Source organism: Scomber japonicus, chromosome 17 (assembly GCF_027409825.1).
Source record: "Scomber japonicus isolate fScoJap1 chromosome 17, fScoJap1.pri, whole genome shotgun sequence".
NCBI classification, from domain to species: Eukaryota; Metazoa; Chordata; class Actinopteri; order Scombriformes; family Scombridae; genus Scomber; species Scomber japonicus.
Genome location: NC_070594.1, coordinates 28,915,173 through 28,938,418, shown reverse-complemented (window position 1 = coordinate 28,938,418; position 23,246 = coordinate 28,915,173). Strand labels below are relative to the sequence as shown.

Sequence of the window (23,246 nt, the reverse complement as noted above, 5' to 3'; positions counted from 1 at the left end):
ATAATAATATTTTTCAAATTTTTGAACAAATACATAAATGAGGGGTGGAATTTCATTAAAACGGATCCCTATTCCTTCAGAAAGTAGTATCTGTCCATGGACCTCAAATCACTGTATCAGATATTCAGTTTTCTGCTGTCAATACACCGTATTGTCCTGTGGGGGGCAGCAACATGCGTGTTTGCATCTTAACCCCCAAACCTTGTATTAGAGAGAGAGAAGAAGTAGAAGCTAGAACAGAAAGCATCATCCATCTTCTGGGTAACGCAGCCATCTCTGGTCTCAACAAGAAAGAATAAACATCAACCATCATGGGAGCCGTTCTGGGGTTGTGCTCCATGGCAAGCTGGGTAAGTAATACACACCTTTATCTCGATAGCGAAGAAAGACAGTATCATTCATGTTGTTTATCGCTGCTTCGTTCTTATAAGTGCTGTCATGACTGCGCAGTTACACCAAACCGCAGGCCGGTGTTATGTCGAAGTCTGTCCTCCCCTCGAATAATATTCCCCCTTTCCTACTGTTAAAATTGTGTTTCTCATAGCACCACATATTATGGTTAAGGTTAGCTAGTTGGAGTTAAGGTTTAGCACATCAGAAGACGACTGGTTGGGGTTATGGACAAGTGGGAACACATATCGACGGGGGAACAGACTTCGCCATAACACCGGACCTTTCCACGGCGGCGGAGCCAGACAAAATAAATACGCTTTGTTTAGTCAATATACACAGGTTGTAGTCAATAATTATGATTAATAATAGACTCATACATCAACAGAAGCTTTCGTTGGGGATAAACGACATATTGTTCTTTGTTAAGAAACCCGCAAACCTCAACCTAAATAAAGACAAACACGTCGAGGCTCGCTACTGTTTTTGTCAAATGATGACCTAGTTTAACTAAAATTGCGTTATGGGTGTAGCATTTTGAGATGTGTTTGTGTGTTGTAAAGATTGTAAGCACGGTGTCAACGATCAGTGTAAGGTTTAGCTGTTGCAATACCGCCGCATGTCAACAACAGAGTCAGGTATCAGTCCGCCGCTGTCAGCAGGCTGTTTACTGCGACATGTGATGGTGCGTTCCAGTACTACTCGGAAGTGGGAATTTCTGTGTTCTCATTATATCAGTCGTACACACACACACACCGCTGTCCAAATTATATTTATGGACATGCTGCTATGCTATTTGTATACGCAAAATACAGCGAAATGCGTTTTTATCAGCTGGCATTGCTATCAGTGGAAATTCTCGGGTGTGACGTCCTTCCCACACACACACACACACACACACACACACACACACACACACACACACACACAGACATACGTCTGGTATGTTTCCAAAATAGTTACAAACTGAAAGTTGAGCCGACGTCTAGGACATTACTTGGCAGTCAGCGTTTAGGCGTTCTATGTTCTATGTTTTCCAATAACAGAGTCAGACATATTTTCAAGTCAACATCAGTTATATCTAAAACTGTGTCAACTGCTGAATCATTCCTGCTGTGTTAATTAATGTGGATCTGTTCCACTAACTGAGGCATGTCCCCCTAACTACTCCTGTTCAATCAGCCCAGTCAATAACAAATCTCTCTGAATAGATTTGCCATGTGCGTTGACGAGCACAACAGTACAGTTCCACCACACCAGTATCTATAGACAGATAACGGGCACAGACTTTAGCAAACACTTCAGGCTCTGAAGTTGGTAGGCAAACAAGCTGAGGTTAAGTGTCATGTTTATTGAACTTTGTCAATGTCACGTTAAATATTCCCCCCCCGAAAAATCTATGCTCTGCCAGCTCAGCAGAGATGAAGCTTCATTCCAGCACTGCATCACATCTCACGTTGCTTTAGTCCCAAGGCTGCTGACTTCATCATCAGTGGATGATGTGTTTTAGCTTTCCTGGCACACTCTCTAATGGACCTTACATTAAAGGTCCCATATCCCACATCATTTGCAGTCTGTGGATTACATTGTTATAGTACTCTTCTTTGCTTCTTACTCACAAAGCTTATATTACACTTACAGTAATGAAAGAGTTTAGCTGTCACGACTCTCCACCGCTGTCTGTCTGTCTGTCTGCTGCTCACATGGAGGCTCAGCCCCACCCCTGCTGAGGAAGATGAGAGAAGCAGCGAGACAGCGACTATAAATGACAGCAAAAAAGGAGACACTATTTTTGTTTATTATAGAGCAAAATTTTAAAGTTTAATTTCAATTCAGTGTCAGTGTCTCTGATGCAAATGCTTGTTAAAATGTATCAGCTCCCTGCCCCTATGCTGTTGTGTTAGCAGATGTGGTCGAGCGAGCTAGAGAGTGAATGAAAAAAGGGATCGCTGGCAGTGAGAAAGCTGCTGAATCAGACCAATAAAAGGTTATTTTCTAATTGTTTCACAGTAGTTATGTTCAGCACAAACAAACACCACCACACACCTCCACTCAAATCTGTAATGCTCCATGCACCGCCTGCTTTCATATGAATACAGCATCAAGCCTCTGAATGCTGGCGTGCTATCTAAAAGCATTATGTTGGCTTTGGTTGGTTCAGTGTATAAAAGCAAAGGCAGGATGGATCTTCTTTACGGATATGATGCAGGATCTCTATAAAAGAGCCATGTGGTTCACTTGGGTCAAGCTGAGCCCTTCTTGTATGTGTGCTAATCACACAGAGAGACAATAAACCAGGTTAAGTACTTGCAGTGACAAGAACTGCACTTGTTGTATTGCTGTAAGTGCAATAAAATCTACTAGAATAAAAAAAACCAAGAAGAGTACGGTAATTTAATTTAATCCACCCAAACGATGGCTCGACAACGGACAGGATGACACAGACCAACTATTTATTCTACAAATTAAAATGTGCGATATCGGGATAGATATCTGTTATCTGGATATAAAATGACTTAAAACGTGATATGAGATTTTGGTCATGTCGCCTTGAAGTCAAAACAGTTACATACACTATACTTAGACTTGTCAAATCTAGATTCTATTATTATTTAGACAATTATTTGTTGTTATCAGTATAGTGGGTTTTGATGTGGATTGGTCTAATGTGATCTGGATGGAGAAGTCTATGAAATCACCATTTTTCAGTTAAAGAAAAAAAAAGTTTCACAAATTTGTTTGTTACCTAAGAAGCTTCATAAATAAGTGTACGTATTCTTAGTTTTGCTCTGTCTCCATCTCTATCTATTAATGTGATTAGAAGAATCATTTGAACACTGACGTGTGTGTGTTTGTGCAGGTCCCATGCCTGTGTGGCAGCGCCCCCTGCCTGCTGTGTCGCTGCTGTCCCAGTGGAAATAACTCCACCGTGACTCGTCTCATCTATGCTTTCTTCTTGTTGCTCGGAGTGGGCGTTGCCTGTATTATGTTGATGCCTGGCATGGAGGAGCAGCTGAAGAAGGTATCATACATACACTCTATACATCACAGCTGAAACAATGAATCATTACTCAAGTGACTGAAAATGAATCAGCATCTGTTTTTATATTTATTATTGATCCATTTTCTAAGTCATTTTTAGGAATGCACCGATTGTGAAATTGTGGTGCCGATATGATACCGATCTTTAAAATAAGAATTTGGCCGATAACTGACTGCTTCAAAATCCCTTCAGCCTGCTATACAATTAACTACTTAATAATAAGAATTGTCTGTACTTCCATAGCTACTGCTGCTACTACTGTCTGAGGCAGACTAATGACCGAAAATAACCGGTCTCAGCAAGAGGAATTATTGGACGATACAGATATTTTGCTAATATGATGTGTCACACACACACAAAGACACAAAATAACTAGAACACTAGATGGTGTTTTATTATGCTGTGACTTCTGTGTGTATATTATTGATGTCCAGCAACTACTGGTCCAATGATTATATTATGTTATTTTTATTGATTCTTTTTTCCCCCACTGAATATGTTGTTAGAATATGACAACAACAAAAATGCCTCGTGGCAAAGTGGGTAAGCTCCCTGTCTGACAAGTCCCTTAAACCTGCATTCTTTCCAATGGTCAGAAGGGGGAGACTCCACTGACTCCAAAAAGAAATCAGTTTGTATAGTAGTCTATGGGGGAAAATGCACTGTTTCTAACTCGATTTATTAGCTCCAGTAAACACTTTGCTAATTAGTTCATGATGTCAAATCCTGTGTATTTCTGTAGATTCCAGGTTTCTGTGAAGGAGGGATGGGTACAACCATTCCTGGCGTGGAGGGTCATATTAACTGCGACGTGCTGGTCGGCTACAAGGCTGTGTACCGTGTTTGCTTTGGCATGGCCATGTTCTTCCTGCTCTTCTCTCTGCTCATGATCAAAGTCAAGAGCAGCCAGGACCCTCGTGCTGCACTGCACAATGGGTGAGTCATCATCCATACAGTCATACATGTATCCATACATATCCATACATTCATATATATATACATACATACATACGTACATACATACATACATATAAATATAAATAAATATACAGTGGGGTCCAAATATTACTTTCTCATTCAAATGTATGGGACTCAACTGTAATATAGAAACTGCTGAAAACCCCAGTTTCATGCCCCTTTATGCAAATCCACATAAACATTTGCAGCAAGCAGCAATTTGCACTGAAAAGGAGGAACCAGCTCAATAGGTCAAAGTTAAAGTCAGGAGCAGCAGCATGTAGGTTTCAGGCTTCACAAAGCTGACCAAAGTTACTTTGACTAGTTTAAAAAGAAACTTGGCCTCACATTTCTAAGGAAGTACATGCACTGTTTATCACTGTTAATCACTGTTATTAAGCCAGGTTTCATCAGGTTAGCACCCTGTGTGGTAGCCCCTGCTATCAGTGTATGAATGGGTGTTTTGATATGTAGTGTAAAAATGCTTTGAGTGGTCAAAAGACTAGGAAAGCGCTATATAAGTACAGTCCATCTACTGTTTACCACAGCCATAGAGGCTGTTATACAACTGATCTGAGTAGAACTAACTGAGCTTTATATGTAGAGTCAGTGAGTCCCCTTTAATACACTCATGTTTTTAATCTGAAGTCTTAGAGGATTTAGTACAGTGCATTTACCATTTAATAACCTGGAACAAACTCAGTAGGATTCTACCTCTTTGGGAGTTTGAAATTTGTGATACAAAACAGAGAAAACTGAAGTTAGATGTTTGGCATTTTTCTTGATGAATAACTGAAACGATTTATTGATAGTCAGAATGATATAGTATAGTAAGAATTGTTGAGCTGTATCAGGAGTGTTCTCATACCAGCAATGCCTTTGTTTTGCAGGTTTTGGTTCTTCAAATTTGCTGCAGCTGTTGCCATCACTATTGGATCATTTTTCATCTCAGAGGGTCCCTTCACTACTGGTAACTGTCTAGTCTAGTGTTGATTTGTCCTAAAACATCTTGAATGTCTTAGTGAGCAGGTAGTAACATGCTCTGTCATTGTTTCCCACAGTGTGGTTCTACATCGGCATGGCTGGTGCCTTCTGCTTCATTCTCATCCAGCTGGTTTTACTGATTGACTTTGCCCATTCCTGGAACGAGTCCTGGGTGGAGAAGATGGAGGAGGGCAACTCTCGCTGTTGGTATGCAGGTATGGTGACAAATAAACACATGGATGCTTTATGACAACCTTAAAAGAGCTTAGTGTTATTTATAGCACATCAGCTCTCATAGAGATGTTTGAAGTAGAAACATGGATTATTTCACTGTTTTATATGACAGCAGGCAGAGATGAGTCATCAGCAGCAAAACATTATCAAGTGTAGATAAATAGAGTACTGTAATATTAAAGTTAAATAAAGTACTATTATAATTAAGTTATATAAAGTACTATTATAATTAAGTTAAAGTACTGTTAAAACATTTATTTAAATACAGTATCGGAATAATTAATTTAAATAAAGTACTGTTATGACTAAGTTAAAGTACTGTTAAAACATTTATTTAAATAAAGTACCTGAATAATTAAGTTGAATTAAATAAAGTACTGTATTTGTTCTATTTAGATCAGTCAGTGTGTCCTGTTATGTCAGCAGCTATAATGAGCTTGTGTTGTTGTGTTGTGTGTTCACAGCTCTGCTCTCCGTCACCGCAATCAACTACCTTCTGTCACTGGTGTCACTGGTTCTGTTCTACGTTTACTACACCCACTCTGATGGTTGCACTGAGAACAAGGTCTTCATCAGCATCAACATGCTGCTCTGTGTCGGTGCCTCCATCATGTCCATCCTGCCTCAGATCCAGGTTCATACCACTTACAATTGTTTAGTCAGGGATGTGTGTGTGGAACAGTTATTGATGAGTCACATGCACTTTTTCAGTTCTGAAGAAGTACCATGTTAAGCTTTGTATATATATGTAGTTCATAATTATATTGAGCTGACATCACCATACAAGGGACATGTTAAGAACTGCATTAGTGAGACTGACATAATACACACATATCTGATGTGCTTCTGCTTGTGTTTGTCTGTGTGAAGGAGTCTCAGCCCAGGTCTGGTCTGCTGCAGTCCTCCCTGGTCACTTTGTACACCATGTACCTGACCTGGTCTGCCATGACCAACGAGCCTGGTAAGATGTTTCACCTTGCCCACAGTGTTTACCTGTCTGTGCTATCTACTAACCTCATCATATCACTGCACCAAATCATAGTCATCTACTAATGATGTTTCCTCTTGTTTGTATCTCACAGACAGGAAATGCAACCCAAGCCTTCTGGGTATTATCGGGCTGAACAGCACCAGCCCTGCAGGTCAGGTCCATGTGGTTCAGTGGTGGGATGCCCAGGGCATTGTGGGGTTGATCCTGTTCCTCATGTGTGTCCTTTACTCCAGGTGAGGAAACCTTGTGCAGCAATCCAGCTGTTGATAATCAGCCTGCAGAGGAATAATTAGTCTCTTAGTTGTTGTTTGACCCAGCAGTTAATATCACCATGTCTTCTCTTTTCCTCTGTGCTCCATCAGTATTCGTAACTCATCCAACGCCCAGGTGAACAAGCTGACTCTGACCAGTGACGAGTCGGCTCTGATCGAGGACGGGCCACAGAGCGATAACTTTGAGGAGGAAGGCCGTATGAACAGAGCTGTAGACAATGAGAAGGATGGCGTCACCTACTCATACTCTTTCTTTCACTTCATGCTGTTCCTGGCTTCACTTTACATCATGATGACACTCACCAACTGGTACAGGTAAGCCTCACACTGCAGAGGAGATATTGCACACTGTCAACAAATCCCATTAAGTAGTTTTTAAGTGTTACTTAACAAGGAGGAGCTAGTGCATTTTTCAGGGACTATTTTCAGCAGTGGATTGATTCTGTATTTGGTGTTCTAGTGGATATTTCTGACAGCAGGGTGGTGTGCGTGGGATGGGAGAGGACATACCTATTGGTCATAGACAGTGACATTCTGTTCAGAACAGGACTGGGCAATATGGCCTATAAATAATATTGCAATATTTCTAGGCTATTTCTAGGCTATATATATATATATATATATATATATATATATATATATATATATATATATATATATATATATATATATATATTATGGCATGCTGTTCAGGAAATTAATATTTGAATATATTGTATGATATATTGAGTGAAACTCTGAATATATTGAGTGAACCGTCTTTGAGCCAGGTGGCACATTAGACCAGGGGCTCATCTCCTGTTTCCAAAATGCATCACAAACTGCTTGAGAAAGCTGTTCTACTATGATAATTGGTGAGGAAAATAAATCCTATTCAATAAGATGTACTTGTGTTTACTAACTGTTTATTCAGTTAAACATGAATTTTGAACTGTAGGCCTACATAAGAGGTCGTGATGAACTGTTTACAGTCAGTAGCTTTGTGTCAATCAGTCCAACCCCTATTTCTCCTTTCTTCCACCAGTCACTCAGGCAGACCAGCTTGTTCACATTTTCTGGTGACAAACTAGATCTCCACGCTACCACTACATCTGCGCTAAAATATTGTAACAAACTGGGCATGTTACTGTTTTGTGTTTTATAAATTTGAGAGTTTAAGCCAGATTCTGTTCTGTTCAATTAAAGTGCTGGTTTTTCCGAGTGTCTGTGAACGCGTCTTGAGAGTGAGCCTTGCAGCTAGCATGTAGATGTGTTTGTTGTTGTTAGCCTCTGCATATGAAGACGGCAGCATGTGTGTGGCTAGTGAGCTACTGATGTTAGGTTTTAGTTGTTTTGGCGTTGGCTACGGGCCACAGTAGCCTGAGTAACAGTCAAGAATAAAAAGCCAGCTAAACCGGCTAACGTCTCTGTTTGTGGTTATTGAGGGACGTTACAATATCAAGGTGAAAGTCATCATAGCTTGCCTAGTATAGACCCAGTTCCCAACCCAACTTTGAGAATAGATTAACGGCGATATTTTTTTATCGCCCGATAAGAGTCTCACGTTAACGCAGCACGTTAACGCCGATAACGGCCCACCACTATTGTGGTATTATGGCCTCTTCATTATTTAAAATAGCTGCAATCAAAGCACGCGCTCATTTTTGCTGACGCATCTGCATGGGTTATAATACAAGATGGTGCCAGTGCCTTGATGACGTCAGTCAAGTTTCCTTCAATATATTCAGAGTTTCATATATATATTCAAGGTTCATTCAATATATTCAGAGTTTCACTCAATATATTCAGAGTTTCATATATATATATTCAGAGTTTCACTCAATATATTCAGAGTTTCATTCAATATATTCAAATATTAATTTCCTGAACGGCATGCCATAATAAATATATATGTATATAGCCTAGAAATATATATATATATAGCCTAGAAATATGTATGTATATGTCTATGTTTCAAAATATTCTCTATAAAGTCAAGTTAAACAAAGTACTGTTATAATGCTGTTCTCTCTCTCTCTCTGCAGCCCTGACTCAAACTATGAGGCCATGACCAGCAAGTGGCCGTCCGTGTGGGTGAAGATCTCCTCCAGCTGGATCTGCATCGCCCTCTATGTGTGGACGCTGGCAGCTCCGCTGGTGCTGGTCAACAGAGACTTTGACTGAAAACACACACACACCCCCACACACACACACACCTGTCCTGCCGTTCGTGCTCTGCATCACCCGTGTTTTTGTTTCAGCAAAATCAGTGAAAGTAGCTAAACCCCCGGGGCTGTGCTCAGACTGGCTAAAAGGTTCAGGTCTGGTTTAGTGTGTTGCAGCTCCATCCTGGCAGGTGGGCCAATTTCACGAAGAGTCTCTGAAACGTCTCCCAGCTCTGACTGCAGCCCAATCTAATCCTATAGTGTCATTGTGAATGCTCTGCAGCCTGTCGTCGTAGTCTCCATGCTGTTGCCATTGTAAATATATCCTGTGTATTCCAGTGATTGACTTTTCTTTCACTTAAAAACAGAGCTGCATGCTTTTTCCATTGAAACTTGATGTGACATTAACAGTAGCAGTACATGAAGCTTTTTACGAGGAGGATTGTTTGGATCTGTGGGCAGCAACAGTTGAACTTGTTCTGTCTGTAGTATTACATAGAAACTACAGACAGAGTGCTTATATGTACAAGAACTAAATTATGAATGAGCAGGACTCCAGCTGTGGCACAGAGAGATCACTATCCAGTTTAATAACTAGTTCCATCACAGACAAGCAACAAGTGCTGTGTATTGTGTGTGTTTGTGTGTGTGTGGTATTCTAGTTATCTAGTGTTTATCTAGTGTTAAGCTAAGCTCTTACAAGCCTGTGCACTCCTCAGCTCATGCACAACAAAGACATTCCTGTTTTTGTTGCTTCTGATTTACTTTTGAATTTTGACTTTTAAATGTAAAAAAGAAGTGGATTGTTTTAACTTTTAGGTAAGTTATTTGTTTAGCATTAGCATGTAGTTTGTCACAGACTTCTCAAGCGTGTTCTTGGCTATATATTCCAGCTTTTATCCTGATATGATTTTTTTTTTTGACATGTAAAAGTATGTTGTAACTCATTTCATAAAATTTAGAGAAAAGAAACCATGTCTGTTGTGTCTTGCTTCTTTTTAGCATCAAAGTCCCTCATGGTGTTTCCTCAGTTTCCTTGTAAAGCTGCAGTAGAAGTATACTAACAAAAACTGCACTTATGATTGGAATGTTGAAAGATATCTACTTGATTTGACTCCTTTGGATGGCTGAAGCATCGTATTAGCTTATTTCATTATGGATCTTCTAGTGCTCAGTATGAACAGTGTTAGGGAATTTCAACTTGCGTCATCGATTAGGCTTCATATATTTCATGAATGCTTCAGTAAACACCTGTGTAGTTTAGGCCTCAGCCTATTCAGCTGCTTTGTAATTACTTGTTCTCTTCTCTTCCTTCCAGGCCTCCACCAACCAGATGGGTTAGACTTTTGGGTTTCAGTTTTGTTGGCACATATCGCATCACATATTTCACTCATCCACACACTGCATTCATGACTGATATAACTGATTAACATTGTTATTTAACTTATGTTTGTAATAAATATTATTTTAGATACATGTTGTCATGTGTGATTCCCATTTCTGTTATGGACTTTGAGCCAGTTCGTAACAACATTCTATTGTGTCAAGACTACTATTTATCCACCCCACATATGCCATCTGTACAAAGCTGGAGAGACCACTAATCACTCAGAGAACCTGTTACATGAACAATAAAAGCAGTATCAAGTATACAGGGTTGGGAAGGTTACTTTGGAATTCTAGTAGGTAACAGATTACTAGTTACTGTATTTAAAATGTAATCAGTAATTTAACTATTTTAATTACTTCCCAACACGCAAGTTCCTGCATAATAAAAACATACAAATAATGAAAACAAACATGTTATTGTAACATTGTGATGTGTTTCTGGACTCTATGACACAGAGAAATGAGATATCTATATAGTTTCAGGCTTTGTTAGAATGAACTGATCTCTTGTTTTAGTCTCCTGAAGCAAAATAAGAAGCAATAAAGCTTCAAAGAACAATAAATGAACACTACTTATGCTTTATTGTAACTGCAAGGCTTGTAACAATGACAGATTGTGGGATAAGGATGGAAGGATGGGGTCAGGTGACAGGAAGCCATTCTCTGGCTTTTACCAGAATAAAAGGAGACAGGATGCAGGCACTTCTAGAAACAGACACAAGAGAGCAATCTTCTATTGATCACAACATGAACATAGTGAGGCGAGGCAACACCACGAGCTGTACATCAATAAACTGAGTGAAATCATTTACAGCTGTTCCATAGTGAGATCCAGGGGTTCTGCATTTAGCTCACATAAGCACACTTGATTACAAGCCACCTCCAAAAATGTCAGTTTCCCTCCCTGTTTCCAAACTGTGAGCGGTGTTGACTTACAGAACAGGTAAAGCTATGAGATTTGAGGACTAAAATTAGGGAGTGTATATTTAAAAATGTGATGTTTTTAGCTTTCTTGACAACGTGACGGCCTGGTCTTGTTACTGTTCAAGTATGTGTTTAGGATAACTTGCTACATGGGGAAAAATGATCGCAAAAATGATCAAACTGATTCAAATATTGTTATCTATGTTCAATTTGGAGCATTTCATCATTTCAACTGTTTCAATATAATCATGCATGTACTGAACCTCTATAAAACCATGACGACACATCCTCAAGTACTAGATGAATGCATTTCTTGCATTCTTGTGTCAAAGATGAAATAACATTGGTTGAAGCTTGTCTGATGTTTTTTGGGGAGTCCGCTGTTTCCCTCATTTTTATTTTACTTCAGCAAATCAAATTTAAAAAAAACAGTCACTCTTTATTTCTCACTCAAACTAACACATGAACAATGTCGCCTGATGATACCGAAGTTCCACCTCTGATTTACGGTCGCAGCTGGACGGCAGCATCACCACATCAGGGTTTAATGACACAAAAATGATATGGACACACTGTTCATTTGTTGCAAAGTTTTCACAATACACAGTAAATGGATATGTGGAAGAAGTTTGCCGAGTTGCCGTTAAATGAACTTCTTGTCTCTCAGTTGGTGGTTTCTGAGGTCAAGAAGGAACTTTAAAGCTCAGATTGTGAAGTTACAGTATATTCTGATGCTAGTGGACACACACATATTGCATTCTTTACACACTTAACTCGTCATGCTCCATTGTTTTGTTGCTTTTCACGAGCCACCTCTGTCAGATCACTCCCCAATGTAACATCTGAACCCAAGAACTAGTTGACACATTCAGACTGGCGATCATCTTTGGTACTCTCTGCTTTAAAATGTCTATCTCATCCTCTGCCCCACCAGATAAACCACTCACTGATGTAGAAACCTGTGAAATGATTTATCTGCATCTCGCTTACATTGTTGGTGCCCTTGAGAATGTTGCTTTCATTGAAACAAATGGAACTAAATCAATCTTCTAAAAGTCTGAACCCTAACCCTAACCCTCATACCGAACCGATCTGGCTGAGATTAACGCTATTTTAAAAGGAATGTCGCTTCATGAAGAAGAAATGTAGCAAAAGAAACAAAACAACAACAACAAAAAAAGGCAATAAATAGATAATGAAGATTGAGACGGCTAATAAGCGGTCAGGTGCCTCCTCGCTGATGTCGTCATGCGGTGCAGATACTTGAAGAGCAGAGACCGCTAGCTGTGTGGAGGAGAATCCAGGTCCTGTCCTTGCACCGGTCACAGCGAGGGCCTCATGTCAAGTTTCAAGTAAAAAAAAATCTCCTATCTCCTATCAATCAAAAAACGAAAAATGTTTAACACAGACACGTGGCAGGAAAATGTGTGGACTTTTCTGAACCTTCCTTGGTCCTATTTATTTACATGCTAATGGCAGAATCACTATATGTCATCACTAGAGATGTCACATCTCTTCTAAGATAAGTTGGGCTACAGTGGTATAGAATCATGTTTCTGTAACTTAAGTTGCTATCTTCAATAAAAAAAAGCCATATGAGGCACAAACTGCAGCAGTTCTTCAGTGTGCGTGGAGGTCTCTAATGTTCTGACAACTCAACAAACACACCCTCAGGACAGAGAAGTGTGAGTGAGTGTGTGTGTGTGTGTGTGTGTGTGTGTGTGTGTGTGTGGGGGGGGGGGGGGGGGGGTGTATTGACAAACTGTCAGTACTGTCTTGAGGAGAGAGGGGTTGTAGTCTGTGGCGAGCCAACATCAGTGGGATCAGCATCAGCATCTGCTGCTCACAGTCGGTCTAGCAGGGAGGAGTCGATGTCGGGGCCGCTGGGACTCAGTTCACACAGATAGAAGAGGGTCTCCTCGCTGGCCTCGGCCTCCGTCAGAGGCTCGAGGCGGATCAGGGAGCTACGGCCCGGCTGCTTCAGCTCCAGGCCGGTGTCCAGCAGCTCCGCGGGTGGCTCGGCGTCCACGCAGGTGCCAGAGCTGGAGGATGACTGGAGGAGGGGGTTGGAGGCGCCGGTGCTGCTGCTGCTGCTGCTGCCGCCCAAGTCCAGCTCTGAGGGAGGGGTGCAGCCATCGAAGAAGGACAGCAGGGGGCAGGTGGTGTACTGGATCAACTGCTTAGCTGAACATAAACAAAAGAAACTGTCTGATCTATCTGAAGTGGTATTCAACTGTGCCATTTTTAATTACAAAATAGAAAAATAGAGATTAGGACTCATTTTTAGTAGATTTCTTTTTGTTAAAATCAATTTTAGAACACAAGTATTGCTCACAAACTGGTATTGAAATCAAGATATCAGTACCAGTATTCAAACATTTTTGTTGAGCTCGCAGGACATGACACTCTCCTTAATAGGCCCACAACACCTCCAGAGGGCTCAACAGTGACACCTGGTGTCCAAAAACGACATCCAGCCCTATACAAAAATCATGCAGGCACAGTTCTTAAGGTCATCTGAGGCCAGAATGTGTGTAGCTCCACTCACCTGTGTTACCTCCCTCTGTCCTCCCTCTGTTCAGCTGTGCTGTGTTCTCTTTGGATGACACACTCTCCTGGAAACACAGAGAGGAAATGAAACCCAAGAAGAAGAAGAAGATATGGCCTAAAAATGGAAGTGTTCCTTCATGTATGTTAATGCAGTGGATAACACTCTTCAATGTAATGTACTGTGGTGTAATGTAGTAATAATGGATATAGTTTCACATTACTCTATACAGAATATGTAAACATGATGTCACATTCTCAACAGTGAGTTTCTCAGCTTATCAATAACCATGAATGGGAACCAATTAAATATGTTGTGTACAGTCTGCAGACATATTGATCAGTGTGTAAAGTGATGTCATTTTACCTCTAGGGCATCAAAATCCAAGCCAAACTGTTTTCCATAAAGCATGGCCTGGAAGTCCTCCAGACTGCAATCAATACTGTCCAGATAGTCCATCAGCTCCATCCTCACACACACACACACACACACACACACACACACACACACACACACACACACACACACACACACACACACACACACACACACACACACACACACACACACACACACACACACACACACACACACACACACACACAAAATTAGTATCTTGCAAATTATTTTTAAGATCATTATTATTCTGCACTTATATTCATCACCAATATATCAGGAACACATTGCTCCAGAATAATTCAGACTGTAGAGTGGTTTCAGTACTGTGGCCTTTGGCTTGAGAGAATAAAACAGCCACTGTCTAAACACCCATAATGAAGTGAAGGACACATAGGTGATGTGTCCATTACCATCTGCATTGTTCTCCTGGTCTACCTTCATGTACTTACTTGCCAAGCAGGTTGATGTTCTGTGATATCGCTCCATTCTCATTCAGTATGGAGTCCATCATTTTGACAGGGTCTTCCAGACTGAGGCCTGATGGTTTATTGAGCTGCAGGGCGCTACTGTTCGGTGTGCTACTGTTTGGTCCGCTGCTGTCTGAAGTGCTGCTCCTCTGCTCCTCTGCCGTCGCTGACACGGCGCCCTCTGTCTGTTTGGTGTCGTCTGTGCAGGTGGTGCTCGCCTCCGTCTCGCCTGTCAGACCTGTGCAACTGTCCAGCTCTACTTCCACGATTTCTACATCACTGAAGGAGTTTCATACAGCATGTTATTATGAGAGACACACTACTGACTGATACACAATGGGGCTGTTGGAACCAATTTCGGAGGTCAAATATAATTCGAATGGGGGAAAAAAAAGACACTAACAAAGTAATGAAATGTTTTTTTTATATTTTATAAATGTATTGGCTTACGTTAGTGTAGTGACATGTCTGTCCTCCCTCCTGCTCACTGTTAGCTAGCAGGTATTCTCATGTGTCCCTGGGTCTGGTTTTCAGCAGTAACTCTCTGCCTGTTCAGCTTGCTCTCAGATGGTAGGTGCTCCAGTAGACACGGCCCTTACCATCACATACACACTCTCTCTCTCTCTCTATCTCTCTCTCTCTCTCTCTCTCTATCGACTGCTACACACCAAGCTATTCCTTAAAGAACCTATGCTACTTGTATCACACATTTTAGTTTAGAACACATCTTACTTAGTATTTTTTTAAATCCCAGATTCTTAGGCCCAGCAGGGGTCAACTCTGCATTACACTGGTGGAAACCCTTGGACACAGAGCTCCTACTAACACTCACATTTGGACTTACAGTACACCCATACCCAAATAACGCATTATGTATTGATGCAAACAAGCACATACTGATGTGGATTTATTTATAGTTCAGTTAAGTGTGTAGTTTAATTGCTATGATTCGGTACACTGAAAGCTTATTTAATAGTTATATTTTAATTCATGTTTTCAGGTGTGCTACCACCAGTCTGGATGAATACACAGAGGATGTGATGTCATACATTAGCTTCTGTGTTTCAGACAACAACAAACCCTTTCTAAGAGCAGAACTCAAACAGCTAAGGTTGGAAAAGGAGGAAACATTTAGGAGTGGGAACAGAGGTGAGTTTAAGTTGTTTAAATATAGTTTAAGCAAGGTAGTGAGAGATGAGCAACACCTATATTTGAAGACACTCAAGTAGCAGTTTGCTCAAGTAAGCAGAGGGCTAACCAGAAGTTTGACAGCTCACCTGAGGGATGTCTCTAGTCTCTTGTGGGTGTGTTTATTTGTCTTCTTCTCCACTGACCACCACTTCTTTCTCTCAATGTGGTGAAAATGCCAGTCCTCCCATTCATTTGAATGGGGGTAGTGCATTTAGGCTACAAGGGTTTTGGCTGCAGTGGTGCCCTAGCAGCCTGCAGCAAGACAGTTAATCCAGAATCAACCTGACGTCATGGTGTGCTAGCCAATCAAAGCCAGCAATCAAGACTCATCAGTGCTGTTTAATCTTATCTTGAGGGAGAACAAAGATATTACTAGGAAGAGTGGAGAACATTTCTCTTTACTGTAAATGTTTATAAGGTAAAAATTAAGTTACTGTTGGCTCCCTGACCTAATTTCTAATAATGTGAGAGAATGAGAGAGAGCTAGAGAGTGAATGAAAAGAGGTAGCAGAGGTAGCAAGAAAGCTGGTGAATCAGATCAATAGAACATTCTTTCCTGAGCGTTTCTCAGTGGTTATGTTCAAGAGCACAAATGAACCCTCTCGCATACCATCATACAACCCTGTTGCAATGCCTGACTTGGTCTGTCACCGCCTACCTGTGATGTCTGTGATCATGAAGTCTTTTGAGCACCTTGTACTGTGGAGTCCCCTTTATATCCATCACAGAGCCACTCCTAAAACCTCTGCAGTAAACATCCTCTAGCATCTGGACACTGTGGGAACCTACACCAGAGTCCTGTTTGTGGAACTCAGCACAATCAACCTAACATAATCAACATGGTCTTTAACAAAATCATACCAGTCCTGCTACAGGACAAGCTCTCCCAGCTGCATGTGTCTTATGCAATCTGCCGATGTTCACTGGGCTCATCACTGGTGGGGATAAGATTACTTACAGGGGGGAGATTGACCACTTTGGTGTGGTCAAACCAACTGGGGGTCAACACTTTTAAGACAGTGGAAATGGTTGTGGATTTCAAAAAAGGGATCAAAAGGAATGCAGCCCCCGTTAACCTGGGTGATTTCCCTAGTTGACACAGTGGAGTTCCTTTGCTTGTTGGGAACCATCCTTAGCCAGGACCTCCAGTGGTGGCTAAACAACAGCAGCCTCACCAAGAATGCTCAACAGAGGATGTACTTCCTGCAGCAGTTGAAGGGTTCTGCCTGTCAAACTCAATGATGGTGCACTTCTACTCTGCAATCACTGAGGCCATGCTATCTCTTCCATCATCATCATCATCATCAGGTTGGACTATCTGAGCTGTACCAGATTGTTATGGATGACGTGAGAATACAGTTTATCCAGCAGTGCAGACATAGAAGCAGGAGGTCACTAACATAGACACTGTGGTAAGCCACTGTGAAACTGTTCCAAGTTTACCTTCATGTATAACATATACCAACAGTGTGAATAGTGTTACCTCTGCTCATAGGCTCTGGGTGACTCCTCTGTGACCTCAGCAGACAGCTCAGCTTCACTCTCCGTCAGGTCACAGATGATAACGTCATCTGATATCTCTGAACCCTTCACACCATTCAGACTGTTGACAGATGGCTAGACAAGACACACAAGTAGTCAAAAAGTATAGAAGTCCCTTTTCACTACTTCTCCCATATGGTATATTCAACAATATTTACTTTAACGTATAATATATAAAATATGATAAGAAGAATATAACAATTCACTGGTGTACACTACAGTTGATATTTGCCATGTTTATGTTAGTGGGTAGTGATTGTTACTCACCTGTTCCATGCACACTTTGTCATCATAGAGCTGATGAATGAATTTGGACTTCTTTCCATTGCTGTTCATAAGAATTGGCCTGTAGGTCATAATTTATAGTATATTAGTGCAAGTACACAGTGTGCTTCATCATTTACATATTACTGTAAATTCAAATGAGCAGTGGTCAAACAAACAGAAGTACTTTTCAGGCAGCATTTTGAGCTTTGATAACATGATGGGAATTTGTTTCATGAAGGAATCAAGTTCCAGGTTGCAGCAGTAATGACTCACCTTTTACGTTTTAAATTCAGGATGCGATTGTTCTGTACCAATGTGACGATGAAATGTATCAACTGAAAAAAAGAAAAGTGTCAAAGATTTAGAAGAAAATGCAACTGGATTTGAGATCTGAGGGAGAAAAGGCTGTTTATTCAGTGTATTCAGAATGAGCCAGCTTTTCTGATTTATGTTTTTTACTTTGATTATTAGTGGGATCTCTAAATGAATCATCAACATGCTCCCAACCTTACCTTCTTGATGAGTTGCTGTTGCTGGGCGTGTTTCTGTCTCAGATCGGAGATCTCCCTCCACAGTGCTTCATTCTCTCTAAACCATATAATGATATAGGTTAATTTGCATTTGAATGAATGAAGTACTGGGTACTGATTTATCAAGCTTCCAGGAGGATGAAATCACTCCTAACTGGCCAAAAATTCTCAGTGACCCTAAGTTTCCAGGAGACGGTGCTCAGGTAGATACATTCTATCACAGGAGAGATGCTTTAGGGACACTTGATGTGAATGAACTTATTGACAGATCATTCAGAATGTCATTATTTTTTATGCGACCTATTTTAAACATCGGAGCAGTAGGGCTTGGGATCATTTTTTTGGCCTGATCAATGCATCTGCACTGACCTGTCAGAGTAGATGATGCTGTTGTCAGCGCTCAAGTGACTTACAAGTATTTAGACAATCTGACATTCATGGGGTGGAGTCATGGAGTTGAGCAATACAGGAGAAAAAATAATCACCCTTAAGGGACTGACACACCAACAATGCTGAAAGAGGTTATGCTCATTTCAGTCTCTTTATTTTTACACTTAGAATAACACTGCATGTCTCACAGTTTTAAAAAAACCTCATTTATCTCATAACAGCCTTTTACCGAGCCCCTCAGTTCAGTCTCTGTCTCTTAATGGTCCGTGTGAGCTCCTGACTCTTTAAGACTCCCTTATTGATGAGCCCACTCTATTCTGACCAGTCAACTTTCCGGAAGCTCGAAGCGAAGTTGTTAAGTTCATCGGTTGTCCTTCCTTCAACCACTGATTGATCCTGCTCTGAGGTAGAAATGTTTTTAGTCCAAGGTCTCAGTCAATCAGTGCAATAGAGAGTGAGAGAGAGAGAGTCTTAATAAATACAGACCCTCCACTAACGTTGACTGAGTTATCAACATTGATCTGTGTTCTGATCGTGATCTCTCCACTTTCTGTGATGACTTGTATACTGACCTCTTCAGTGTTGCCAGCCTGACATCGATGCTCTCCTGCTTGCTGTGAACACTCTGAACACTTGCTAAGATCTTGGTCAGGTCTTCCTGTCGTATCTTATTGTCCTCTGGCCGGGTGTTGGAGACCTGAAAGACAGAAATTGCAATCAAATCTTGCCATTACATTATCTCAACACTGGAGTGGGAGGAAACATAAATGGCAGAACAGCTGTGATCTCAGTCAAATTCATGTGTTTTACACAAGACATGACATTCACCAAGCACTGTTGGAATCACTGAGAGTCTTTGGTTACATTTTAAACAATCAATTATGCAGTGGTTAAAGTAAGAAAAGATTTGTGAGCCTGAAAAATTGTCCAAGAGGAAATGTGTACAATGTATTGAATTAAGTGTTATATGAATTTAAACCTGCTCTATGACTGAAATCAGGCACAGTGCCTAAGAACCTGTGATTATGTAATAGCAGGACTATAGATAGATGGATAGATTAGGTAGGTAGGTAGGTAGATTAAATAGATAGGTGGAGTAGACTACGTAGGGCTGACGAGAGTAGAGTGGTGAAGGGTAGAGTAGCATGGAGTAGAGTAAAATAGAGTAGAGCAGGGTATGGTAGTGTAGTGTAGGGTAGAGAAGAGTGGAGTGCAGTAGAGTAGAGTACAGTAGACAATATTAAATCAGCAAAGAATTTCCATCAGCAATAAAATCAGTACAAATAGCTAACCACACTCCACCTTCCTCTTTATGTTCTCCAGCAAGTCATCCTGGCCATGTTTGAAGTAGGGGTGCTGAAATTCCACTGGACCGTCTCTCTCCTGTTTCACAATGCCTGTGTCAATGTGCATCACTTTACGGAATCCATCTGCACACAGACACACAAATACACACAGTGACACGTTAAATACAACCACAAACACAAGTGTCCTATGAGAATATCTCAGAGGACATTATAAAGCACTCAACCGGGCACAATGCAAAACGGTCAGGACCTGAATTGCTGGTGATGTGTGATGTACACTGGTATTCTATTATGGTCTTTTACTTGGTCTTTTGTCTCTTGGGAGGTTTATGTCAACAGATGAACACCAGAAACTACACTGTCAACAATAACTACTGGTCTATAGTATAAGATTGATTTGCATAGTACAGTTTCTATTCTTGTGGTATTTCAGTGTACAATCCATTCAAAGCACAGCCCATCTGCAGTGTTAAGACTGTAACTGAAACTAAGGTGAATATTTGTCATGTGAATATTTTAGCAAATATTCAGATGTAGGTAACATTTGTTAGGAATGGTCAATAATTCAATATATTTATTATTATTATTATAATTCCAATTGACTGGAATTAAGAAAACTTAGATAATATATACCATAAGACATTAAGTAATGAATCTATTGTCAGAGATGATGACATACATGACAGCTAACACTTTAATGTCTCTGGTTGTCTAAGGCCATTTTGGGTATTGTAGCCAATCACTGAACAGGACTTAACAGCTATATTGTATCTTTTAAAATGATTTTTGCATCAGTGTGATTAAGAACGTTCATTGGTCAGGGATTTCATTCACTGGATTAGCCAAAACCTGTTTATTTTAACAAATAAACACTCAATTGGTTTTGAAAGGTTTCTAACTATCTACCTACAGTTAACTATCATTAACTGTTTCTGGCCACAACACTGGCTTATCATCACACTCAGAGCAACGTTATTATTTATTTAGAGTCCTGTTTCTGTCCACCTGGTGAATGTAACTCACTGTTTCTTAGATCTGTTTTTGCTCATTACCAACTCCTGAGGGAAATATTTGACACTTCAGATGCTAAATGCTCCACTATGTCCACCAGCTAATCCACCACTAAGTGTGTCTGCTGAGTTCAAACTCATTTGAAAGCTGTGAAAAGCCAAGGGGAGCTGCACAATTGCTGATAATTCTTTGTTCTTTTATCACTATGAGCCACGCCTCTAACATTACACATTCATTTAAAACATTATTATTATGTTTATGTTATTATTATTTAATACATCATATTCATATTGCCCATTCCTTATTGGTATCACACAGAAGTTGAGTCTTATGTAATGTACAACACTGGGCCATTATTATTTGATTTGAACATTGGTTTATTTACGTGTGATTTTGAATATATTTGCCATATAGTGATATACAGTCACTGGCCTCTTCATTATGTACACCTGTACAATCTAATCTCCTTTAAATGCTACATTTGAGAAGTTAATACATTTCCAGTTTTTGTTGACTTTATCAGACAGGTGATAATTCTACTTTATGTTTATTACTGAGGTCATAGTGGGTGTCCATTAACATACATGAGAGGAACAAAATATTAGGAACCCCAGTCAATACAATTCACTGTTCCGCACCACCACTTAGTATGACCTCAGTAATAAACATAAAGTAGAATTATCAACTTTTTGACAATGTTAACAAAAACTGAAAATGTACCAACTTGAAAAAAATCAATATGAAAGAACTGTTGTATTGGATTGAATTAGAGGTGTACCTAATGAAATGGTCGATGAGTCTAATATTCTGCACTGGACCACTCCACTGTGTCTCTGACGCTTAATTAATATGAAGCATCTCTATGCCCCAGCTTATAAAATGTTTACATGTAGTGTTGTGGATACTACAGTATTTGTCTAGCTTTGTTCAACACTGACTAAACACTGATCTCTGTCCCTGCTTTTTGGCTTTATGTAGAGATGTGTCAGTACTGGGACACTGACCTGCCAGGCTATTTACATACTTATATTTAAACTAAACTTAATAGTATAAGTTTAGCTGTATTTGTGTCACTACTGAATCAAACAAACCTATTCAGGTTAAGGTTAGGATAAGTCCAAAGGCAGGCAGTGTGTACTGTAGTAATTACTAACACAAGATAAAACACAAATGCAGTCTTACACATATTGAGCTGTCTGATGAAGCTGGCCATGTTGTTGTGCTTGAAGAACTTGGGGAGGATCTCCTTGGCGAAACGCTGCTCATCCAACACCAAGAAGCTGTTGCCCTCCTGTAAACAATCAACACCACCATGACACACACAGAACAGCTCCTTATAGGGGGCTAACGTTAACATGAATGGATGTATTTTTAGTGTCACTGAACGCCTCCCTCTTAACACTGTGCTGAGCTTTTACAATGACTCAGTGCTCCAAAACTGAAATGACAATATGATGACGCAGGGGCATATTATCAGTTTATAGCTAACCAATAGGTAAAAGGAAAAAGATGGTTTAGCTGTTTGCTATTAGCTAAAAAAACAAGACGGTGGCGTCGCATGCATGGCTAATAAACTACTCATTTTCATGCTTATTGTGTGGCGAGATGCTTTACTTACCCGCTACGTTAATTCAAGGCTAAGCCCCCCTCTCCCGCCCCTCCTTCCAACTAGCTGTGTCTTTGCGTTAGCTTTCCTAACAGCAATGCTAAAGTGTGCATAGTTGTTGTTTTTAGCATTACCTGACTCCAGCAAATACATTCATTGGTGTCTGCATCCTCGACCAGAGTCCACAGCTTGGTGAGGAAAGCTGGGACGTTCGAATTGTGTTTCATGTCGAAGGTTTAAAGAGAAAATACAAGGCAGGCTTTAAATGCGCAATATTCGCTGTGTTTTGACTCCTGAGTGAGAAGCTGGAGAAGTGTGTCGCTTTGAAGGAAAATGCCAATGTCTTACAACTTCCGTTTCTAGAAGAGAAGCGGATTGGTCGGAGAGGTGTTTACGTAAGAATCCTCACGTGGAGTACCACGCAGGCAACAACAACACACAAAAAAAGAGTTGTCTACGTGTCCCACATCAACAGCCAAAATGTCCAAAATGAATATGCGAAATACATAAAAAGGGGGTTCACTGCCTTTTTCTCCACCCAGAGCCTTATAAAGAAGAGAGTTGATACATCAGGTCACGTGACTCATGTATCGAATAGTTCCAAAACGCTGATTCAGATGTATTTTCCACAGAGAACATCAGGATTCACCATCAAAAACG

General features: G+C 40.4%; 2 protein-coding genes across 2 annotated transcripts; one reads left to right on the top strand and one right to left on the bottom strand.

Moving 5' to 3' along the window:
- Positions 1-224: 224 nt before the first annotated feature.
- serinc1 (serine incorporator 1) lies at positions 225-10,040 on the top strand. Its single transcript, XM_053337009.1, has 10 exons — positions 225-350; positions 3,251-3,412; positions 4,176-4,369; positions 5,281-5,360; positions 5,452-5,589; positions 6,073-6,242; positions 6,479-6,569; positions 6,691-6,832; positions 6,962-7,186; positions 8,896-10,040. The coding sequence occupies exons 1-10, from the start codon at positions 312-314 to the stop codon at positions 9,032-9,034; spliced, it is 1,380 nt and encodes a 459-aa protein (XP_053192984.1). The 5' UTR covers positions 225-311; the 3' UTR covers positions 9,035-10,040.
- Positions 10,041-13,061: 3,021 nt separating this feature from the next.
- On the bottom strand, positions 13,062-22,925 carry hsf2 (heat shock transcription factor 2). Its single transcript, XM_053336794.1, has 12 exons — positions 22,721-22,925; positions 22,163-22,271; positions 19,965-20,092; positions 19,235-19,359; positions 18,255-18,330; positions 18,016-18,077; positions 17,743-17,821; positions 17,417-17,550; positions 14,725-15,021; positions 14,243-14,345; positions 13,877-13,943; positions 13,062-13,512 (listed from the first exon to the last, which is right to left on the bottom strand). The coding sequence occupies exons 1-12, from the start codon at positions 22,811-22,813 to the stop codon at positions 13,172-13,174; spliced, it is 1,614 nt and encodes a 537-aa protein (XP_053192769.1). The 5' UTR covers positions 22,814-22,925; the 3' UTR covers positions 13,062-13,171.
- Positions 22,926-23,246: the final 321 nt, after the last annotated feature.

What these genes read in the sequence shown, in the direction of transcription:
- hsf2 (XM_053336794.1), bottom strand. Translation starts at nt 22,813, where the DNA reads ATGAAACACAATTCGAACGTCCCAGCTTTCCTCACCAAGCTGTGGACT. An exon ending in TGGATTTTGATGCCCTAGAG is followed by an intron (nt 13,944 to 14,242) that starts GTAAAATGACAT and finishes CTGTGTTTCCAG; the next exon opens with GAGAGTGTGTCATCCAAAGA. An exon ending in GACAGAGGGAGGTAACACAG is followed by an intron (nt 13,513 to 13,876) that starts GTGAGTGGAGCT and finishes GTTTATGTTCAG; the next exon opens with CTAAGCAGTTGATCCAGTAC.
- serinc1 (XM_053337009.1), top strand. Translation starts at nt 312, where the DNA reads ATGGGAGCCGTTCTGGGGTTGTGCTCCATGGCAAGCTGG. An exon ending in AGAGGGTCCCTTCACTACTG is followed by an intron (nt 5,361 to 5,451) that starts GTAACTGTCTAG and finishes TGTTTCCCACAG; the next exon opens with TGTGGTTCTACATCGGCATG. An exon ending in CCATCCTGCCTCAGATCCAG is followed by an intron (nt 6,243 to 6,478) that starts GTTCATACCACT and finishes GTCTGTGTGAAG; the next exon opens with GAGTCTCAGCCCAGGTCTGG.